The sequence below is a fragment of the Felis catus genome, chromosome X, assembly GCF_018350175.1.
Source record: "Felis catus isolate Fca126 chromosome X, F.catus_Fca126_mat1.0, whole genome shotgun sequence".
Classification (NCBI taxonomy): Eukaryota; Metazoa; Chordata; class Mammalia; order Carnivora; family Felidae; genus Felis; species Felis catus.
This window is the reverse complement of record NC_058386.1, coordinates 120,894,362-120,919,206: the sequence shown is the minus strand read 5'-3', so window position 1 is coordinate 120,919,206 and position 24,845 is coordinate 120,894,362. Positions and strand designations below refer to the sequence as shown.

The window sequence follows — 24,845 nt, the reverse complement described above, 5'->3', positions numbered from 1 at the left end:
TAAATTCCTAGAAGTGAGACTCCTGTGTCAAGGGATAAAAATCTTGCTAAACCTTTCTCCACAGGAGTCATTTGATAATGATTCCATACTCCCACAAGCAATGTTTGAGAGCAGCTGTTTCTACAGAGCGCTGCTCACAGAATATGATGCCAAGCTTGCCAAAACTCCTCCGTCCTCACTCTCAACTAATGATGTTGCTTCCTACGTAACTGAGAAAACCAGAGCAATAAGAACTTCCAGAGACTCCCACTGCCACAACCTTTGTTGTCTCTCTGTCTCCTTGCCTTTTATTGTAGATGAGTCTTGCTTGCCCGTGTCTAATGCCACTTCTGCATCAGGTCCCTCCACTCTCATCTGCTGAAGCACACGACCCTGACAATTTTACAACCTCTCTCCTACATCATCAATGTTTTACTCTGTACTGGATCATTCCCCTCAGCATACAAATATGCTCTTATTTCTCCCATGAGAGACAAAGACTTCTTTTAGGGCAAAGACACTTGAACAACATAGAGATGGGAAGGGGGAGGCAAAAAGTATACCTTCTGCTCTTAATGAAGAAATGGAAACATTCTCTGTTAATGATTTTGAAGTACATTCACCTGATAATAATGCTTTCACCAGTGGCTCTCAAATTTTAGTGCGCAGCAGAATCACACTGAAGGACTTGTTAAAGCACAGATTTCTGACTGTACGTCTTGGGGTGGGGGGGTTGCTAACACTGGCATTTCTAACATATCTCCCAAGTGATGCTGATCTTGCTGTTCAAAACCTCACTTTCAAAACCTCTGCTTTACTTCCTCTTTTTCCATTTGACACGTCATGTCTTCATTCAACATGATCTGCATTAACTGTGCCTTTGTCAATAAACTTCAAATGGGGAAATACCTTTTTTTCCAATTATGAAATACATTACCTTAAGAAAACCACACTTCTCTTTATCTCAGTCCCCACCACCTACCAACCACTGCTTGATTTCTTTGTTCCTGTCTGAAACAAAACCTCTCAAAAGAGTTGCCTATATCTGCTATCTCTAATTCCTCTACTTAGTCTTTCTTAAACTCATTTGAAGCAGGCTTTCACTCCATCCACTCCACCACACTGCCCTCATCAAATTCTACAATGACCTCGGAATTAACAAGCCTTCAAGTGTAAGTTCTCATCTTATCGACCTATTCGCAGCATTTGGCCGTGGATCACATCTTGTTCAGTAGCACAACCTGTACCTCCTGTCGGTGCCACCCTGAACCCCTCCTCTTCTGCTCTACTTTTTACTTTTTTCTATAGTATTTATTACATTCTAACATACCACATATTTTACTTATTATGCCTATTATTTCTTCTCTTTTTAACACATGCTATGTTCCAAGGAGAAATGGAAAGAATGCTCTTCTCTCCATAGGACTCTGGCCTAGTCTATGGGGCCAATCAGAGGAACAGACACTCTACTCACCGGTGATCACTAAGATTCTGCCCCCAGTGGCCAGACACACACCTAACCAGGCCCCAGGCCTGATGTAATGAACCAATGAAAATGGATGTCTAGATATGTCTAAATCTTAGTTTTCACTCAGATAAAAACTGCTACATATAAAATGAGGTGACTGGGGGTGCTTAGGTGGCTCAGTTAGTTAAGCATCCAACCCTTGATAATGGCTCAGGTCGTGATCTTGCAGTCATGGGACTGAGCCCTGCATCAGGATCCATGCTGAGAGTGGAGCCTGCTTGGGATTCTTTCTCTTCCTCTCTCTCTCTCCACCCCTCCCCTGCTCACACACTCTTTCTCTCTCAAAATTAAATAAATAAATAAATAAATAAATAAATAAATAAATAAGGTGGTTGGATTAGACAATTTTTCGTCTTTTCTAATTCTAAATGTTATTACATTTAAACTTAGCTTAGGCAGTTAAAGTCCATTTTCCAATGAACTAGTCATTTTTAATGCTTATTCCAAGTATGAATGACCCTCTATTTTAAAAAAATTGTAAGTCAAATTGTCTAAAAGCTGTTCTGTAACCAATTTTATCATGAATATGCATCCCATGTCTGTCTATACAGAGTGAAGGGCTTAACATTCTGACTGATCAATCATTCAGTTCATTAGGTGATTTTTTTCACCCTTCAATGAATCAACTGGTCATTGACTAAACTGTCAAAATAAACCAGTTGTAGAAGAATGTTTTGGAATGTCATTTCTCTAACTGCAGCAAGACACTTTGGCTTATATAACAGTGAAGATGAACAAGGCTTTTCAGGCTATATTTACCTTTTCATTGTCTAACACATTACTCAGGAAGACACACAGATGTGTCAGCCAAACCTCTTCTCCCAACCATGGGGCTCAACTAAGACAAAGTAGACAGAATATCTGGGAGTCCTGTTGGCTTTTCCTGGGTGATGTTAGTCTATAAGACCTAATTTTTAAAAATTTTATTTTGAAATAATTATAGATTCACAGGAAGTTGCAAGGATAGAACAGAGGATTCCCACGTATCCATCACCTAGTTTTCCCCAGTAGGTACATCTCATATGGCTACAGTACAATATCAAAACGAGGAAATTAACATTGGTACAACGTGTGTGCATAGTTCTTTCATTTTTTCACATGTGTTGGTTCACTGTTACCATCACTGAAATTCAGATACAGAACTATTCCATCACCTCAAAGATCTCCCTAGTGCTACTCCTTTATATTTATACACACCCACTCCTCTCTATGTAACCTGTGTTTAACTCTTAAAAGACTAAACTGCCTCAGACGGGATTTCCCTATTGTGACACATATATACCTAAAAATTCCAAGAGCAGATCTCCATCATTTTCATGACCAAAAATCCCTGACAACTCATCAAAGCTGTTTTGAGTCTGGACTCACAGCTATTTATTTGCTTTATTACCATAAAAAGAAAAAAAAAACCCCGACATATATCAGAGCCTTTCTAAGAATATTTAACATTCAAATATATTTTAGTTAACTTGTCCTGGTTGAAGCATAGATTTTACAAAATCCCCTTAGTAAGCGATTGTTTAAAATGCCTGCTCCAAGGACCTAGTTGCATGCTCAATAAGACAATGCAATCTGGATCCAAGGCTCTGAGGAATAACAGTTGATCACTTCCTCTCTCCAGTGTGAGAGAAGTCATACAACGTGAAAAAAGAGAAAGAGATATGGGTCATAAATGTTTAAAATACAAACCCTCTCACTACAATGGAAACATTCCCTCTGTGCTACTTGTCCCAATCTTCACCAGTTTGCTTTTCCTACCCTACCATCCTTCCCCTTTTCCAAACTGCTCAACCTCAGATTTTTCTCCCCTACCCACAATAATCCACCTTCAAAAGACACTGAAGTCATTTATGTCTGTAGAAATTCTATTAGCTGTCTCAAAATTTTCAAAGACATGAATACATGACATATTTTGTAATAAAAACAGTACTCAACTATACAGTTATGTAATCTTTTTCACTCTACACATGAACATTTTCCCATGTCATTAAACATTTCATTATTCTTAAAGGTTCAATAAGGAGAATTCTGACAAAAGAGCAGATTGAGCTGATGTAGATCCATACCTTATGCTAAAAATATCTAGGAATATTGGATAAAATATAATACCCAAACAAATTTTAGTACATAGACTAGCTTGAAAGCAAAGTAAATTTCCAGGGGTTATAAGGGGAAAGAAGAAATCAGAGTCATAGCTAAGGTGACTGTCTTGGGTTTAGCATGGAAAGTCTTGCATCCAAGAAAACCCCTCAGTTCTGGACAATCAGAACAGTGGTTATCCTTGCTCGGAGCAATAAGTAAAGGGAAACTGACATGCAATGGCCTTGTTATGGACTCTAGGTGCTGGATATAGCACTCTTAACTGTTTTACTAGTCCCAATTGTTTGTTAATTCTCTTGTATTTTCTACGTAAATGATGACACTGTATGCAAATGACAGATTTCCTCATCTAGTCTTTAAAAGATATGTTTCTTTTTTTATTAAAGAAAATGTTTTAATATTTATTTACTTATTTTGAAAGAGAGAGACGCAGGGAAGGGACAGAGAGAGAGAGAAGGAGAGACAGAATCCCAAGCAGGCTCCACACTCAGCCTGAAGCCTGACGCAGGGGGTTCCATCTGATGACCAGGAGATCATGACCTGAGCTGAAATGAAGAGCTGAATGGCTTAACTGACTGAGCCACCTAAGCTCCCCTAAAAGAGATTTGTTTCTATTAAATGATTTCTTTGGCTAGATCCTCTAGTATTATATTAAATAGCAGCTTTATGGGGTGGGGGGCAGGCTGGCTCAGTTCGTGGAGCGTGTGGTACGACTCTTGATCTTGGGGTCATGGGTTTAAGCCCCATGTAGGGGGTAGAGTTTACTTAAACAAAACAAAAACAAAACAAAATAGTGGCTGTGACACCAGGCTTCGTTGCCCTGTTCCTGACCTTAAAGGGAACACCTCTAAGTTGTCTTCATCAATACTTACTGTTTATTGTATTTACTTTTAAAAGGTTAAGGGAGTTTCCTTCTATTTCTAGTTTTCTAAGGTTTCTTTAAATCATAAATGGGTGTTGATATTTGTCAATTGCTTTCTTCTGTACCTTTTCAGAAAATCATGTAATTTTTCTCCTTCAGTTCATTATGTAATTATATTCTTATGCATTTGAGGATTGGAACATCCTTGTACTCCTGGAACAAATACACCATTGGTTTGTATACGCGTGCGTGGGCGCACACACAAACACACACACACACACACACACACACACACACAACTTGTAGGATTTTTGTATCTATGTCCTTAAGTTAAATTGGTCTCTTGTATTCTCTAATATATTCTTGCGCTATCTTCTTCTGGTCATGGTATCCATAGCATACTAGCTTCATAAAAGTGATGAGCAGCTTTTTCTGTTATTCTACTTTATGGATCAATTTGTGTACGATTAGGATTATGTGTTCTTGAAATTTCAGTAATATTCATCTTTAAAATATTAATCTTTAAAAATTGTTGACTCCCCATTGTTGACTCTGGGAACAATGAGGGGAAACTAAAGAGTGCAAACCCTTACCCTAATCATTCTGCCATCTGTAGGCCCTGGCCATTGCCTACATTTCCCTTCAGGTACTGACCTTGCCATAAAGCTTTTAAAGATAGATTTTTAGTTGCTAAGTTTGACACGGAGTTCCATTAACTTCTCTATCACTTTTTGGGCATTGGTAGGGGTGAAGGTTGGGGAGGCATCCATGTATGATAACTCAATTTGCCATATATGACAACTATTCCTGAAGGCTGGTTTCATGGGCATACAACCTGTGCAGTCATACACAGGCCCAGCTCTTAAAAAGGCCCTGTGCTTGGTTAATGTTCTGCTGTCACCATTTTGAAATTATTTATTATTATATATTATTATTATTATTATTAATCTCTACACCCAATGTGGGGCTTGAACTCATGACCCCGAGATCAAGAGTTGGTGCTTTTCTGAGGCACCTGGGTGGCTCAGTTGGTTAAGCGTCTGACTCTTGATTTTGGCTCAGGTCACGATCTCACAGTTTGTGGGTTCGAGCCCCGCACTGGGCTCTCTGCTGTCAGTGCAGACAGAGCCTGCCTCAGATTCTCTGCCTCCCTCTCTCTCTGCCCCTTCCTCACTCACACTCTCTCTCTCCGTCTCTCAAAAATAAACATTTTAAAAAATTAAAAAATAATAATTGCAAAAAAAAGCTGGTGCTCTTCAGACTGAGCCAGCCAGGCATCCCACCTTCTTGAAATTCTTAAGAACTGTAAACATGAAGCCCTGTATTTTCATTTTGTACTAGGCCCCACACATTTTAGAGCTAGTCTTGCTATTCCTAAACAATTTTCCATTAAGTCCTAAATATTTTCCAAGTAAGTTTCACCTCCCTCTGCTCTTTCTACCCTGAAGTTACAACCCATGTACAGCTACATTTTTTTGGCAAGCCCTCTGGCTGAAATCTGAGGCAGGCAGGAGCTAACCCACATATTACAGCTTGGTGTGAGGCTTTAAATTCAGCCTGGCAATCCCATAGTAAGTATTATCAGTTTTCCTAGTCCTCCCAAGGGAAAGTTGTGCATCATTTAGACCATAGTCAAGAAATATTTACAAAATTCCATAATGAATAAAACATGTATTCTTATACTTTAAAGAAGACATTTTGTGTCTTCCATTGTCCGTGATGTTGATATCTAAGAGAGATCTTTTCCTCATTTTCCAAACTACTGAACTTTACATCTATCCAGATCTCTACCAATGTCTGGTTGGCCACAGGCTGAGGGGAAAGAGCTTTGTTTTTGACCATTTGGTCATTCTTGGTTTAAAGTCTCAATGTCTCTGTGGAGTTGGGGAGAAAGTGTATCACCTCTGATTTTAAAGCAGTCACCCTAATCAGTTTAAGTTTAGGCTCTGTATCAGAAGTACTTCTTCTGTAGCTAGTGTCTTTTCATTTGGAACAGATACGGTAATGGCTTCAGGGAAATGACTCTGTGACTATTAAAGTCTGCATGTTAGTCACACGCTGATGACCTACCAATCTACCTCTTATAGGACCTGGTCACCCATGTCAGACATGATTTAGTAGTGTATCAGGCACTGGTGTTGGAGATAGCATTCTGAACAACCTTATATCCTTCCTACTCTTGTGAGGATCCTTTTGGCTTTTAATCTTTAATAACAACAACCCACAATCGCTTCAACTTCTCATCTCAGGGCCAGCATTTATTCTGCATATCTAGTTGTTTGACCGCCACTCTAAGCTCACATTCTTTCCCCTCACGTTACCGCTTAATGGTAATCTCTGTCAGTGTCCCCTGCAACCCAGTTTCTGTCAGAGAATAGTTGCAGACATTCCTATCTATAGCTTTCAAAGTACTGCATCAGACTATGTTTGTATTCACAGATTGCCCCTGCTTTTACTAAAATTTCAATCTTACATTCTAAATTATGTTTCCTTATGAGTTGTTTTATTACTTCCTATTTCTACCCAGAGAACTTCTTTGGTTGGTCTTTTTCATTTAGTTTTCCCCAAATGCAGCTCTTAAATTTTAGAGCAGCAGTACCGGATTCTTGGGGAATGGCTTTAAAAGCAACCACTTGTTTACTAAACTCTAGTCATCATTTGTTGTACAGTTTAGCTTGGCTTTTTTCCTAAGACTTCCGTTTGCCTTGGAAGCACCCATAATCATAGCAAAAGTGAAGAATACCACAAAAATATTTTGTTTCCAATCCAATCATACAATAGGTATTTTATTTCTTGAGCACCTAATATGTGCCAGACACTGTCCTAGGCACTTGGGATGTATCCCTGAACTGAACACATAAAACTCCCTGCCCTAGGAGAGCTTATATTCTGGCCGGGGAAGCATAATAAATGAGAAGGATAATAAATAACTAAATTATATGGTGTGTTCACAGGTGATAAACGCAATGGAAAAAACAGAACAGGATAAATTGGGGGTCAGAAGGACAGGTTGAAACTTCCCCACACCCCCAGCCTTTACATTCCATGTTCTTCTACTCCCCTATCTTGAAGATTTTCTCCCTATCCTAAACTACCAATCAATTACTATACCACTGTTTCTCGGACTCCCTTCACAGCCAAATTTCTTCAACAAGCTGTCCACACTTTCACTTTCTCACTTCCCAGTCACTATGCAACTCAAACTTATCTAGTTTCTGCTCCTACCTACCTCATCACTGAAACTGCTCTTGCCAAAGTCACCAATGATTTCCATGTTGCCAAATCCAGTGGAAATGAATCAGAATTTTGATACTGTTGATCATTCCCTCTTCCTTGAAACATGCCAGCCTCTTGGAATTCATTACACTGCTCTGTAGGGGAGCAAAATTTGGCACCCCAAAATGTGTCTCTTTGGCATGCAGATTATTTTAGGCTGATTATTTTTAAGAAACAGAAGGCTCGTTGTTTTTTGTTTTTGTTTTTTTTGGGTTTTTTTTGCCTTCCTGCTAACTGCCTAAAAGAATTTAGATAGAGGACCTGCTCCAGAAAGGGAGCTATTACCATAGATAACTATAGTATAATATGAACTAGGTGTGGCAGCCAGGGAGGATCCTAGCAAAATCTGTTTGTTAAAATTTCTCTCCATATCCCATTGTTTTTGTATGGCCCAGAAAACATTTGTTGACCCAACATTTATTCTTTTTCATCTACCTGTCAATTATCTTCTTCCCTTTGAAGTCCCAGACTCCTACCACATTTCTCTGTAGCTCTGAATGGCATATAAGCCTCAATTGTCTGACTATCTATAGGCCTCAAATTCTTTATGGAGCCTCTGTATGTATATAATTACATTTTATTTCTCCTGTTAATTTGTCTCGTGTCAATTTAATTCTTAGACCAGCCAAAAGAATTTTGAAAAGTATAGAAAAACTTTTCCTCCCCAACAGCACTCTCCTGCTTTTCTTCATACTTCTCAGGTCTCTCTGATAATCTTTTAAATGCTTGTGGTCCTCTACAGTTTATTCCAGTCCCTTCTTTTTTTATTCTTCCTGGTTGAAATCATGATTTCAATTATCATCTCTATATTGATGGTTCCTAACCTTTTATATCCAGCCAGACCTTTTCCCTGAGCTCCAGACCCACAGATTTATATATAACTGGCTACTAGTTATATATAAACTATATACAACTGCCTACTAGTCATCTGTACCTTGATGGTCCATAAGCACTTCAAACAGCCTATCCCCAAATGATTCATCTTTCCCTGCCAAACCTGCCCTTCCTCTCATTGCCCCACCTCGCTGAATAGAAGGTGAATAACAACATGAAATCTCTGCCTTATTTAACACCAACAGAAGTATATCTTGATAACATAACCCAAGTTGCAAAAATCACTACATAGGACCTGAAATGCCACCGGTGCTTTTCATACATTTTTTTTTTAATTCTGTAGAAACTAGTTTTAATAAGAAGAATTCAGATCCTGGTTTGATGCACAAAAACAGAACTATCAACTTTATTTCATATTTGTAAGTAAACATGACAAAAATAAGAACAAATTTTTGTCTTTCTAAAATGCTCCATCAGGTTGAGATGACTGGGACAGTCTCTTCTGCTTGGAATGGTTTGTATTCTTCTCAGTGGGAAAATAATGCTACAGGAGAAAAGTAAAGTAGAGTTAAACAACTCGAAAGGACTAGTATACATACATCACACTTTGTTAGAACAGGAAATGACTGCAACAGAGTTCTCAAACTGTATTCAATGTTATGTTTAACTTATGTATTTTCAGTTTGCCAGTGTACTATCTGTGAGGTGTAAAGACAAAATACACTGTGGCAAATACAATGAAAATTTCTGAATAACAAAGTGAACTTCCATGCCCCAGTAAATGGCACACAGAGATTGTTTTGTCTATTTATGTCACATATGTGTGTCTGTGTGTGCATACATATGCACATGCATGTGCTGCATTAAACTTATACAAAGCAGTAATATATAGGTATGTATAATCATATACACATATGATTATTATTATATATACTTATGTATTACCTTACATAAATCATTTTATATATATATATGTATATACACACACATATATAAATATAAACTGCCTTGTTGTAAGGATTTCAATTCTTTTTAGATAAGTCACATTTTCCTATTCATCTAGTCCAAACTTCTCATTTTGCAGCTTGGTGAACTGAAGCCCAGGAAAGCTAAGGGAGTTGCCCAAGCTCCCATGGTACAAAATGACAGAATTGAGAGTAAAACGAGAGTCTCCTGACACTAAGATCAACAGTCTATTATTCCACTCCTCTCCTCTGCAACTGAGGCTAGAAATTAACAATTTAAATTTGAGTATTGTATTATAATTTTCAAAGCATCTTCACATACATTATATTGTTTAAGCTACACAAAAATTTTCAGCTGATGGTATCAAGTTGCTGATAGGTTAACTTACTTGCCCGTGAAAATGCCACTAGTTAGTGGCTTGAGTCTCCTGACCCCCATTCCAATATTCTATTCCCCAAAGTATACCTCTTTTCTTACCAACCATTTTATTTTTAGTTGGATCTTCATAATTACTTTGGGAGGTGGAAACACAGGCCAAGCCTGGGGGATCTGTAAGCCTGAGGGCCAGGTAGTCCCTGGCGTATGATTCTGGGATCCACTCTCTCAATCACTTATGATACTGAATTATTTAAGTTTGAGAAACAGGGAGCTGAAGCTAACAGCTAGAATCCAGGATTCAATTGCAGATCTGTCAGATTCCTGAACCTCCTTCCCCCGGATATGTACCATGGTCAATACATATGGGGAACTATAACCATTGTTATTTAGCAAAGGTATCTTTCATGGATCCTCAGAGTCAAAGCAAGAAGATTCCATTTGTTTCTTCTGAAGGGCTGAACCAAATAATGTTGTACCCAAACAACTTGGCACACTTCTTGCCCACCTTCCTGCATCCAAATATCCCTAGTGATAATATGGTTTCAGAACCTGATAATCCTGTGGTCTAAACATTTGTAGGGTAAAAAAATATATACATCATTGAACCAAAATGGTGGTAACAATAATCAAATATTAAACACTTCAATTTTATATCCCACCGCCAGTTACCTTTGTTCTCTCACTGCTTTCCACCACCTAAACTTTACTCATCTTCTGCTGCTGTCCCTAACATCTCAGCATCCTTCTTTAGTTTCTTTTTTTGTTTCTTCACACCCTTTCCAATTTTGTTGACTTTCCTTCCTAAAGGATTGGCCCATTTGCTGTAAAATTAAAAGTTCAAAGTGAAACCTTGTTCCTCAACAGTGATAGAACAATAACAATGGTGGGTTATAAAAGAAAACAATGATGGGGTACAGGGAAAAGGCTAGTTACCCACATAACTCTTTTTACACATTCCCACCTGACCGCTTAACTCACCATATTCGGCAAATCTGATAGAAAACATTGTACCTGGCTCACTCATATTTATCATTGTCACCATTACTATCACTCTGTATAGCGTCATTTTGATCATTTGATCCTCCACAACAGGAATGCTGTCCTACCTTCCCTCTGCTGACATCAATGTTACTCACCCTTCAAGACCTAGCTTCTATGTTATTTGCCTAGGTAGCCTTCCCTTTTATTCCTAGCTTATAGGGATTCTTCCCTCCTACAAATATCAAAACTAAATAGTAATAGCTCACATTATATTATCTTCTACAACTTTACAAGTTTGCACTTTTACTCACTATTGCGATCATTTGGAATTCAATCTTGTACTTCCTTGAATTTGTACAGTCAGGGTTGGGGGTGCCAGAGAGCCGATATATCACAGGCTAAGAACTTGGCCAGGTGTTTTACATACTTGACCTCACTTAATCCTCACAACAACCCTATAAGATGGATATTGTGTTTCCTGCTTTCCAAATAATTAAGCTGAGGCTTGGAGAAGTAAGATAACTCACCCAAGGTCACACACAGATAGTAAATGGAGATGCTAGCATTTGAACTAAGGTCTGTTTGACTCTAAAATGCACTCTTTCCATTAGACCACTGCAGCATTAGCAGATAATGACTAATAACAAGTGTGATAGACTTCTCCATGTGCCAAGACCTGTGTATAAGCACTTCATGTGCAGGATCTTATTTAATCTTCATGATGACCTGATAAGGCATTTCCATTTTTCAGGTGGGGAAACTGAGGCACTGAGAAGGAAGTAACTTGCATGAGGTCATCAGAATACTCTTTGGTGGTGCCAGGATTCAAATCCAGACCTTCCTAAATCTAAAAAGCAATCTCTCATTCACTATGCAAACCTGTCCCTTTCCCCCCTCAGAGCTTGGAAATAACTTCAGGCTAGAGCTTTACCTTGTAACTTTATATATCCCAGAGAGCCTGGTACCCAATGAGGGTTCTGGAAATGTTAGTTGATATTTATAAGAGCTTCCACTTTCTTTTTTTTAAAGACTTTATTTTTAAGTAATCTCTACACCCAATGTGGGACTCGAACTTACAACCACAATATCAAGAGGTGCATGCTGTATTGACTGAGCCAGCCAGGTGCCCCAAGAGCTTTCACTTTCTAAAGACCTAAGCACAAGCCAAGGAGAAAAACTAGAAAATGCTCAAAGCAAAAGTATGGATGGAAACCCAAAAGAGAAAGAAACATTTGCATATGATATTACCAACAGGGAATGACAGATACATAGTCCTATCCTCAGCTCAAAGCTAGGTAGTGTACAGAAGAGGACACCTGGCTCCAGGTGGTGCTACTTAGCTATACAGAGCAACCAGGTTCTTAGCATGTGGGGCCCAGAGATTGCTAAGCCTGCCCCTGAAATGATGACTTTGAAGGTAGTATTCACTTTTCTCCCCTCAAATTGCATTACTAGGTTGTCACTGAGCTCTACTAGGTAAGAATAGATATGGAGCAAATAAATACTTTTTTCTCCATCATAAAAAAATATCCAGGCATAAATGAAATAGTGGGTGAAGGCCAAAAATGTACTTATGATTTACCTATGGCTTCTTGGTAGAGCTATTAACTTCAGTATCAAAAAAATAATAATAGCTGAAACAACTCTGTAGTCCTCAGTCTCTTGGGGCCAGATGTGTTTCAGAATGCAGAATATTTGGGGTTTTAGAAAGGCAATATGACATGACATACTGAATATTACATGATACTCCCATGAAGTCCGGGGCAACATCTCATGATCAAACAGAGTAATATTTCTACAACAAAATATATGAATATTCATTTTAAGCATCAAGCAAGGACTAAAAATGTCTCAGGTCAGGTCAGCTCAGGTTTTGCTGCCAAAAGACGAAAAAAGCTTTAGGTTTGCAGACCTTTTGGATTTCAGAATTTTAGATAAGAAATTGGGGACTTACACTTTTTTCTAATGTTGTGACTTCAATATATTTTATTTCACATAAATAAAATGACTATGTTTTCTTTATACAAAGATTTTATTTTAAATTTAATGGCCTAAATTTCACCTTAACTGACAAAGAAAAATGCAACATGACCTTATTATTTCAAAATGTACTGTACTAGTCTAGGTTGCAGAGAACTAGGTTTTAGGTTCAGCTTTCTAACATTTATTACTGAGATCCAAAGTTAGATATTCTACTCAATATCTAATGAGAATGCCCAAGGGGGAAAGTAGGGTTGAAATGATTTGTCCAGAGTCCTAGAGGTGATTTTCTTCTTTTTATATAAAATGTCATACCGTGGCCAGCATACTCACACTTGAAGTGTACAGATCAACTTATCTCATATGCATTCACTCATTAACACACTTGCTCATTCCTGAAACAAACACCATTCTAAATACTAGAGACATAAAAATGAATAATATATGGGTCCTGCCCTCAAGGAGCTTAAAATTTAGAATGGAAGAGAGATATATAAACTGATAATTCTATCACATCGAGATAATCTAAATAGAGGTAAGCAGAGATTGGTAGGAAACAAACAGGAAACAGACAAGAAACAGATCGACCCAGTCTGGGGCGGAGGTTTGGGGTAAGCTTCCTAGAGGAGATGAACTTCAAGCTTAGGCCTGCATTCAGAGTGGGGTGAGCCAGATAAAGAAGAGTGGAGATGGGAAGATAATATAAGAGCATTTCAATCAGTGGGTGGTACATTGTGTGAAAATATCAGAGTGGTGAAGAAGCATGTTCTTTGTAAACATCAAGCAGAGTGGTGTGGCTGGAAACACTAAGTGGAAACAATGGGAATTTCTTGTGATGCATATCTATATAGTTGTGAGATTTTTTTCTCTAAGAATTCCCAGGAATACCTAGATCTAGAAACAGAAAAATGGTGTGGATTCAATTTTAATGAAACAAAGGAACTGGAAACAATGGATTCATGCATCAGACAATAGAATCCAGGCTGGATAAAGAAATCAGACGATGCTAAAAGACAGAAAACCAGGGGAAAACAGAGAATTAAAGAACCTGGATGTCTCAATGAGAACAGGTGTAGCAAGAGTAAAAGAAGGGAAAAACCTAGAAGACAAAGCACCTATGGTCAAAGAATAGTTTGAGATTTGAAGTTTAAAATTTCAGAGGTTCAATTTTTTAATTTTTTTGTGGAATTTACCAATTTTGTGAGAGAGAGCATGTCAGGAGGGGCAGAGAGAGAGGAAGAGAGAGAGAATTACAAGCAGGCTCCACACTGTCACTGCAAGGAGCCCAATGTGGTGCTCAAACCCACGAACTCGTGAGATCATGACCTGAGCCAAAATCAAGAGTCAGAAGCTTAACCGACTGCCACCCAGGCCCTCCTCAGAGGTTCAATTTTTGATGAATGACAAGATTCAGGATATGGGCATGAAAGTGGCTGGCCAATACAGAATACAGGAAAGATTACTCAGAATTGAGTACATCAGAGAACTCTGAAGCTATGGGCTTAGATGGCTCATAACATGGACAGCGAGGCTGCCCAGGGAGATGATCAGATAGAGAAGAAGAACACAACACCTAGCAAGTTCCCAGACCAAAGTAGGAGCTCAGTAAATGTTTGCAGAAAGAATGAATGTAAAAGGATTGAAGTGGAGAGTCTAGTGTAGTTCTAAATGGACTATGTATCAGATTCATTTGGGGTGCTTTAGAAAATACACATTTCAGGTCCAAATCCCCCACTTATTATATCAGATTCTCTTGAGTACAGCCTAGGAATCTATATTATTAAATATTCCCAAGGTTACTTCCACAGAACCCATCTACAGACTAGAACATGATAAATACTGGTAATAGGTTGGCTTTGCCATGTTTCTTAACAAACTCTAATTCACTGATATAAATACAAATTCTTTAAGACAGTTAAAGAACATAACATCAATTTTATAGACAAAAAATTTATCATTTGCAACATCAAAAAGATAGAAAATCCACCAAAACGACTGCCTAGATTACTCCAATCATTATTTACTGAGTTGCCTACCAAACAGTCTTAGAGACCTATGGTTCTCAGACCTGAGTATACATGGGCTTGTTAAAACCCAAATCTTGGGGCTTTAACCCCAGAGTTCTGATTCAGTAGGTCTGGGGTAGGGCCTGAGAACATGTATTTCTGACATGCTCCCAGGGGATGATGGTGAGACTAGTACAGGGACCCCATTTGGGGAACCACAGCTCTAGACTCAAAGAAGTATGAAGCTTAGCCCCTTGTCCTCACAGAAGTTACAATTTAGCCAGAGAAAGAAAACTAATAACAGAAAACAAAGGATAATTATGTGTTAGACTATGTGGTTAAGAACACAAGTCCAGAAGGAGGCTGGGAGAAAAGAGAAAAGTTGGGGTCAGGAGCCTTTGCAGAACACTTCATGGACGAGTTGCGGCAACTGCAATATGAAGGTAAAGAAAGAATTCAAATGAATGAAGAGGATGAAGAAGAACAATCCTAAGATTTGGGAGCAACGTGGGCAAAAGAACAGAGGCAAGAATAAAGCCTGGGGTATACCAAGAAAAACAAATATAGCTACCTGGATGGAGCAAAAGATACATGTAGTGTTATAAGAAATGGTATTGGAATTATAGAATGAGTCTAAAATAGAAAACTTTGAAAGCCACAGCCCTTTGAGTGGGCTTGAAGCAACAAAATGCCATTGTGTTTTTATCTGCATTTCTTTTCTTCCTGTTTTCTATACTAGAAAAAGCAAGTAACTCAGAAGATAGATTGTAATTCTTGCTCTATCATGTAATCTTGAGCAAGAGACCAAACTTCCCTGCACCTCTGTTTTGAAGGTCATATAAGACAATGTATTTGAAAAATTTACATAAACCAGAAAAGGCCAACATGCTAATTGTTTTTACCTTTAATTTTTTTTATGGAGTGTGACTTTTTACTTTGGGGATTTGTATATAGTCCTCATGAGACTATGTGCTCCTTGAGAGCAGAGTATGATCTGAATCACCATTTTGTCCTTCACACCACCTAACACAAGGTCTGGAATCCAGATATTCTTGAATGGATTAGAAGTTCCTGAATAATATAATGAAATGAAATAATATACTATCTTTTGAAGATGAATCTGGCAGGATATTACATAATAGATTAGAAGGAGAGTAGATTAGGAGTCCAGGCATATGTTCAAATTGGCTTGGCAAGTACCCTTACAAATTCCCTCCTTCTTAAGGGCAAAGTCATATATTCCCATCAAAGTACCAGGAACCTTCTCCAGGACTCAGCTCCTAGCCATCTTCCAAACCCTACTTGCAGTCCCATCCTAGTTACTTACAGTCTCTCTTGTATAAATTCTTTGGATTGAACACCTCATTCCAATGTCCTCTGCAGTTCTCAATCCTTTCTATGCCCTTGGATGCCAACTAGCCTTGTGTTATAGGACTGAATGCCTGTGTCCCTAAAACTCACATATTTAAGGCCGAACTTCCAGTGTGTTTAAATTTGCAGATAGGGGGCTCTAAGGAAGTAATTAAGTTTAAATGAGGTCATAAGAGTGGGGCCCCAATCAGTACAATTAATGTCATTATAAAAACTGATTTTTTCTCGGGGCGCCTGGGTGGCGCAGTCGGTTAAGCGTCCGACTTCAGCCAGGTCACGATCTCGCGGTCCGTGAGTTCGAGCCCCGCGTCGGGCTCTGGGCTGATGGCTCGGAGCACAGGATCGGAGCCTGTTTCCGATTCTGTGTCTCCCTCTCTCTCTGCCCCTCGCCCGTTCATGCTCTGTCTCTCTCTGTCCCAAAAATAAATAAACGTTGAAAAAAAAACTGATTTTTCAGTTTTTTAAATTAAAAACAAGAGAGTTTACTCTTTCTCTCTCCCCTTCTCACATGCATCAAGGAAAGGCAATGTGAGTACACAGTGAGAAGATGGCCAACTGCAAACCAGGAAGAGAGCCCTCACCAGAAACCAAATCAGCTGGCACTGTGATCATGGACACATGATTTCTCACAGTGAGAAAATAAATGTCTATTGTTCAAGTTGCCTGGTCTCTGAAATTCTGTTATGGCAACCCTAGAAGAATAACACACCTTGGTGGGGGGGGGGGTTGTTGTTGTTGTTTGTTTGTTTTTGCTCCTCTCCTAAAACCACTTACCCAGGACAGAAATTGACACCATAAGACCTGGACTAAGGTAACAATAAATGTAACAATAAATAAATTTGAGAAGAGGCAAATCTCAGACTCATTCCAAAGGAAACCAAAAAATTACAGGTAGACTAAGAGAATAGATTACATATTAAAAATAACGAAAAGGAAATATTCACAGATGACTCAAAGGTTTCTAGCCTGGGAGACTAAAAAAATCACTGAAAGAAATGGACAGCTATCAAGGGGAGATGGTTTGAGAGGAAAAAAAAAAGATAAATTTGCTTTTGTACATGTTGCATTTAAGGTGCTAACAGAACATCTAATTCATGAGGGCATTTGGAAATATGGAATAGGTAGAGGTAAGGATTTCAGGATTCAGATTTAAAAGACTCATTCACTCAGAGAAGCCCAGAATATTATGATCAGAAAGGACCTTAGGGGCGCCTGGGTGGCTCTGTCAGTTGAGCGTCTGACTTCTGATTTTGGCTCAGGTCATGATCCCAGGGTCGTGGGATCAAGCCCTGCATAGGGCTCTGTGCTGAGCATGGATCCTGCTTAAGATTCTCTCTCTCTCTCTCTCTCTCTCTCTGCCCCCCCCCACCCATAAATTTTTTTTAAACGCCAAAAAGAAAGAACCTTAGAAATTATCTAACTCAATTCTCTACCCTAATTTTATGAGAAAACCAATACCAAAAGAAGTTAACCTCAGTATAAAACTGGTAAAAAAGGCAGAACTAGAACATAGATCTTTTTACATGTTCTTTCTGCTACATACCTGTAATATTCTCTGGTAGATGAGAATAAGACTTTGGGAAACAACCACAGTTGAGACAACAAAGAAAAACAAACCGAGAAGAATCAGAATGGTAAAGGGAACAATGAAATCCAAGGAACGAAAGTTTCAAGAAGGGAGCAATCAACAGTGTTCTATGTGACCAAAAGGTCAAGTTGGATGGGAACTGAGAAAAGGCCACTGCATTTTGCATTGAGGTTATTAGTTACTTGGCAACAAAATGTTCTTTTTAATAGTACCTACTACTCCAGACTTCTCTTATGGGAACATTTCAGACATATAATCTGCATATAATGAGATTCTCTTATTATTTCAGTAACTAAATTACCTTGAACAGGGTCCAAGAAGAACTGGCTTTATGTGAGTTTCAAATCTATAGTGAGTCATGTTAGAGCAGGGTTCCAGTTTGCTCACATTCTCATCTGATCATATTTTATCAAAGTTCTTACAGACTAGCCATACTTTTAAAATTTACAGACTTTATTTCCTTTCTCTGAATTCACATGTATATAATCCTAGGAACTTCAAACCTTTCAGCAGTTGGCTAATTACTGCATAAAGCTTTTCAAAATAACATTACTAATTATGTTGTACAGTATAATGAAACACACAAACATGGAGATTTGAAAATGTAAATGCCTATTTTTAAAATTCAATGGGTGATGATTTTTAGGCAATCTTTGACACATTTATTCCCAATTCTTTACCTCCCATTCTAAAAAGTAAGTGGTATTAAGACTATCTGCATAATGAAAACCACATTATAATACAGAGAATCACGCAGCAGGATTTGTCTAAATGTAGAAATTTTCAGTAACAGCCATCTGGCAAGTAGCAACATTGAAAGTGTATGGGGGATGTGCTATTTACATCATCTGTGTATCAGATGATCTACAATCTTAAAAAAACATGGCTTTTTATTAGTTGAAAGAAAACATAGTTTTGTCATTTTCAGACTGAGTTCTGGATTTTTTCTTAATTCAAAGTTGCAAATCCAATCTGAGGAAGAAAGAAACACAAGAAAATGCACTCCATCTGAGTTTAATAGGCATGGTATTATAATATTTGAATTTTCCACCTTACCAAAGCTATGTATACACTCAAGTATCATATCACTATATAATACACAGATGTTTAACTGGTCTATGTATAAAGATTAAACTTTATCTAAAAACAGATAAAGATTAGAAACTAAATGTGGCACTTGAGACTATAACTATTGGCACTCTATTACTGTAACGGGAACAATTCAGCCACCACTCTTCTCTTCTCTCCCACTAGAGCCCCCTCCCCTGCTTCCTTTCATCCTCATCCACCTGATCTCCTCCTTCCTTCATCTCTATGTAAGTCTTAAGCCTGCCAGTGACACTTAAACCTAACGAGTTTTCTGATCCCTATTAATGAGAATAAAAATAGATCTTACATAACCTTGAAGACGTAATGAATTTCAAAACGCATCTTATATGCAAGTTTAATAAGGCTATTAGTAGAAAATTCTTAGAAAGCCTTTCTTTCACTAGTGCTGTCTGCTCTCTTCTGTACATGTGCAACCAATTCAAGCTGGCTTGAGTTCTCGGTGTACCTGGTTCATACCTCACCTGAACTTGAGTCAAGTAGAAGCAAACTAGAGATTACGTTACAGATTATTCCAGGGGCAAAATTCTGCCACTTCTGCTTAGAAATGACAAGCAGTTAAGGGGTCTATAGTGAGGAGATTCCATCTGGATGTAATGAATTATGCGGGAGCCCCCCCTCCAAATCTTGTCCTCCCTTCAAAACTCAGCTCAAATAGTACCTCCACCACAGAGCCCACTGTGCCCTCTCCCATTCATCCTGATCCCCACTGCCTCAAAACTTTGGTAAGTTATTGCCACCACTCTCTTAATCCTTAATTATATTCCATCATATGTTATTATTTAACATGTCATGCTTGGGGCTTATTTTAAGGTAGGTTTAAGCTCTTTGAAAGTAGGGCCTATGTCTCAGACATTTCTGTATCGTCCACAATGCCCAGCACAAGCAATAACTAAATATGCTCAACTGTAGAAAGCACGAATTAGACACCAAAAGAATAAAATACATTTGGCTCTGGAAAGTGATTATCCTCTTCCCCCAAACTGCTTTCATTTCTCCCACCTGCTCATATTACTTCTCATGTTTCATCCCTCTAACCCTTGCCAGTTGTTAGCTCCTGAGGCGATCTGTGAATAAAACACACCGTCCAAATTGTAGGAGCTACGGAACGTCAAAACATCACTTGTTTTGGCTTACAACTGGAGGCCGAGAGGGGAGAGCTACAACATTTGAAGGAACGTATATTTAATGTAAAGGACAGGACCCAGCAGGAGGAGGAGCTTAATAGTTTCTTCCAATGCCTCAAGAGTTCTTCCAACAAATAGGCCCAGATCATGTTACTGCAGATCTGCTTCTGGCTTTTAGCCCCTAGTTAGTTGATTTAGATAAACAACTGTGTTTGGCTACCTCCTTTTCTTTTTTAAACCACTACATATTGATTTTACTGCTGCATCTATTTCCCTTTTATGGGTCATTTATTCTACCTACTGTAATATTTTATCTATCTCTTTATTCTTGGAAATGAAGAACAGGAAACAAGTTAAGGGGATAGTTCTAAAGAGATATCTTGACCCCAAAAAGAAAGGAGTGGTTAGCAGGCTTTGGCTTCCATTTAAGCTCCTTGTTTGGTATCAAGGATAGGATCTTTATTCGAACACAATTATTCTCCTTGCCTCTAAAATCAGCTTACCAGGAAAATCTTGACAGTGCCCCATCCACCCGCACACACCCATTGTTACCGGAAATTAAGCTAAGCAGCAAGCACTAAGCACGTACTCTGGGGTTGCAAAAAACAACCCAGGATGTCTGAAGAAACAAATAAATTTTAGAAATAAATAAATAACTTATAGAAAACCAAATTTTTGGTGTTCAATAAATACACAATTCACACTGTTCAAATCTCTCGAACAGTTTTTACTATATATAAAGAAGAAAATATATTATCAGGGAAGAATTCTTTGAAATTAATTTTAAAGAAAAATCCAGCGTACCTGAACATCCCTTTAAAACTCCTTGGCAGAGACACAGTGGAGGAGCCATAATGAAATTATTACACCGGCCTATTATACCAGACATCTAGACTGCATGGCATAATCCTAGCCACCATTTGCTAGCAAATATTATTTCATTTTTGTTCATGGTTATCTTTTTTCTGAAATCAGACTCTGAAGAAGGAAGGGTAAAAAATTCCACTCCTATTCTCAATTACTTGTGGGAACAAAGAAAATGGGAGAGGCCTAAGAACAGGGATTACACACTCAGTATACAAAACTAAGTGAAAACTGACAGAAGAACTGTCATATAGCAAATGGGAGGAGTTGAAAGGCTATGACTCTACTGTATCTTCAAAATGGTCTGAGAAAATGATGTGAGTGATGAGAAGTTTAAATTACTATAGGACTGCCTTCCAGGCTAGTCAATGCCATCCACTATATTTCTGTATTCGCTCAACCATTAATTTATTCAACAAAAATGTATTAAGTACCTTAACACATGACGCACTGTGCTATGGATTGAAAATACAGTGATGAATATAACACATTCATCAAACTCAAGGAAAAGGTACAAAAAAGAAAAAAAAAGACTTAATGATCTTTATGGAAAATAAGGTAACTTGTGTATTGTCTCAATCTTCCTGTGAAATCTAACCAACGTTTTGGTAACTCAAATACCACTACTTTCTTATTAACTCAAATAAAAACATCAAAGATGCTTACTCTTCAACTGGTAGCTTTTCTTTACCAGAGAACTGAAGGAAATACTCTCAGGGTCATGCTAGTGCCGACCCTCCACTTGCACAAACTTCAGAGTGAGTGTCTCCTTAAATTTTGTGCTCTAATTGCCTCACTCACACCACCCTGCTCCTGGCCCTGCTCTGTCTCCACACCCACCGTTCCAGGAGGTAGTGAGCTATTTTTTTAAAAAAAAACTTTAGATGTATAGGGGCGCCTGGGTGGCTCAGTCAGTTGAACGTCCGACTTCAGCTCAGGTCATGATCTCACGGCTCGTGGGTTCGAGCCCCATGTCAGGCTCTGTGCTGACAGCTTGGAGCCTGGAGCCTGCCTCAGATTCTGTGTCTCCCTCTCTCTCTGCCCCTCCCCCTACTCACGCTCTGTCTCTCTCTCTCTCAAAATAAAAATAAACATTAAATTTTTAAAAAATTAAAAAAAAAAAACCTTAGAGGTATCACGCTGATAGGCCACAGGGATTTTATATAAGATGCTAAGAAGAAACATGATGCAAACTGGTTTGAAGAGAGACCAAGGCTTTTAAGACCCAATGGTAGATGACCATTTACTAGATGGTGATAACACTTCTAGGAACCTTTCTGATTTGCAGTTAATAACCACTTCCACTCACAGGCTCCCAGATCACTAATGTATTTTTCGTTCCAAGAGGACGTCTAAATTTATGGAAAAAGAAAATAACATGTATTTAAAAATATTATGGTAACTTGGGGCGCCTGAGTGGCTCAGTCGGTTAAGTGTCCGACTTCACCTCAGGTCACGATCTCACAGCTCGTGGGATCGAGCCACGCATCGGGCTCTGTGCTGACAACCCAGAACCTGGAGTCTGTTTTGGATTCTGTATCTCCTCTCTCTCTTCCCCTTCCCTGCTCGCTCGCGCTCACTCACTCTTTCTCTCTCTCAGAATAATAAATAAACATTTTTTAAAAATTTAAAAAATATTATGGTAACTCTATTTTATGTTTTTCCTAAGCTACCTTCTTTTAAACAAAAGGGACCCAAACATAATCCCCGTGTTTCTAGTGCATATGAATAAATGTGTCTACACAGAAATATCCAAATACACTCAGCAATCAGCAAATAAAAGTTTATGTTTGCCTACCTCCTCCGCCAAAGAGAGCAGCAAAAAATGGGCACACATCCCAGGATGATCATGCCGATCACACCAAGCCCAAACATCCGGAACATCTGTGTAGGCTCTGTTGGTTTAATTATATTCTGTTACTTTTATGACTTAAGCAAGAGAAGAAAATCTGAGCTCTTTCATAAAGCCTTTATAAACAATTATCAGTGAATGAAGCAAAAAAGAGAAGTATTCTTATATGACAGGTAAATATCTTTGCTACTCTATCAGTAGCAGGAGTTCATGAAATCTTGAAATACAACTAAAAGCTACACTTGAAATACATGCCTTCCTTTGTTAAGGAAGCCTTAACAAAATGATCCTACTGTTTTTCTTAACAGACTATTATGACTCATACTATATATTTCTTCCTATGGCTGAAGTGTGTTTTTTTTCTTGGCCATATGTTATACATCCTAGAGCACTCAAGGAGGGAATTAAACTACGAATAGTTGACTTGTTAAAGGAATGGCTTCTTAAATGTTTACTTCAAATTATAAAACATTAAATAAGAAATCAAGACTTTGCAGGTGAATAAGCATATTTTATTCTTATATTCATTTGGAAATGCATTCTAATATGATTGGGGAATTATAAGTCACGGTACAATTTTTCCCTCCACAAAGGCTGAATGTTTCTTCACACATAATATAAAGACTAAACTGATGAATGAATTATAAACACCGTGTGACAGTGCTGAAACTGTAATACTGTATTCATGATCAGGTTTCAGTTTCCATTATTAATACTAGATGTTCAACAAAGACCTGTAAATTGAATAGGGACTATATTAACCTAAGACACTGTTTTGCATGCATCCTTTTTGTAGTATTTGTTAGTGTTTAATCATATCTAATAAGTCCATCATGGGACCAACTGGTAATATGTCCCCACAATCCAAATGCAGGAGCAAAAACAGATGGTCTAGTTCTCAAAACTTTTTAAAGAAAAAATAAATCTTAAGAACCTGATTCAAAAACAATAGAACAAAGAGAAACTAATAAACAAACCTTAACAAGGAACATGCAAGTCTATCGTTATATACTTTGAACGTTATGTTTGAAGACAAGATAAATGGGAAGAATTCTACTCAAGTAGGAAAAAAAGGTGAGAAGAGAAAAATAAGCTAAGGCATGCTCAACTGGTATCTTCTTCCAAGCACTGAAGGTTAGATCTCACAGAGCCTGGAATCTCTGGAACAAGACAGAGATCGACTAAAGCAAAAGAAAAGAGGAGACTAATTTTGAACTGCCAAAGTCATATCAAAGGCTAAGCCGAAACTGTTGATGAATTGAGGCCTGCCCACCTCTGGACTTTTACAGACAGTGTTGCTCAAGGGCTGGGATCCCCCTTTCGGTGTTAAGCTGAGAGGTCCAAATTTAAACTTATGCCATTGTGACGTATTTCTTCAATTTTTAAAAACATAAATATAATAAATGTAAGAGGATGAACTTACTATCCTTTAATGGGACAAAACAGTTGATGTTACTGATCTTGAAGGATGAGTAACAGCATTTATATCCCAAACATTCAGTCTTGTTGTAATCTTGCTGCTCATTGCAAGCCTTCACCACCTGATTCTGCTTTGGAATGCATGCTTTTACCAACAAAATCCAAGAAAAATAATTCAGTATGGTTAATAAGCACTTTCCTTAATTAAATAATTACTGCAAGACAAAAAAAGAAAAATATTCAAACTGGTGCGTTTAAATGTTTTTCAATGTTTTATTATTTATTTTTGAGAGAGAGAGAGAGAGAGAGAGAGAGAGAAACACAGAGACAGAGCATGAGCTGGGGAGGGGCAGAGAGAGAGGGAGACATAGAATCCGAAGTGGGCTGCAGTCTCTGAGCTGTCAGCACAGAGCCTGACACAGGGCTTGAACTGCAAGATCATGACCTGAGCCAAAGTTGGACACTTAACTGACTGAGCTACCCAGGTGCCCCTCAAACTGGTACATTTAAAGACTGAATGACATGTACAAATGGTGATGAATGTTGAAAAAAAAGAGTTAAGCTAAAAATTACCACAAAGTTATTTAACATCACATTTTCAATTCTAGATAAATGGCAGAAAAATGT

At 38.2% G+C, this 24,845-nt stretch overlaps 1 protein-coding gene across 2 annotated transcripts in view; it reads right to left on the bottom strand.

The window, feature by feature from the left end:
• Positions 1-8,956: 8,956 nt before the first annotated feature.
• Positions 8,957-24,845, bottom strand: part of FMR1NB (FMR1 neighbor) — a 34,619-nt gene continuing 18,730 nt past the window's right edge. Inside the window, exons 3-6 of one of the 2 annotated variants that reach the window (XM_045051009.1) lie at positions 24,223-24,363; positions 22,746-22,842; positions 10,593-10,744; positions 8,957-9,123 (exon numbers count right to left, since the gene is read on the bottom strand). In XM_045051009.1, the coding sequence (XP_044906944.1) occupies positions 10,627-10,744; positions 22,746-22,842; positions 24,223-24,363 (356 nt within the window). In that variant the 3' untranslated portion in view covers positions 8,957-9,123; positions 10,593-10,626. The remainder of the gene's footprint in view (positions 9,124-10,592; positions 10,745-22,745; positions 22,843-24,222; positions 24,364-24,845) is intronic. The other variant, XM_006944056.5, reaches the window with a different exon arrangement.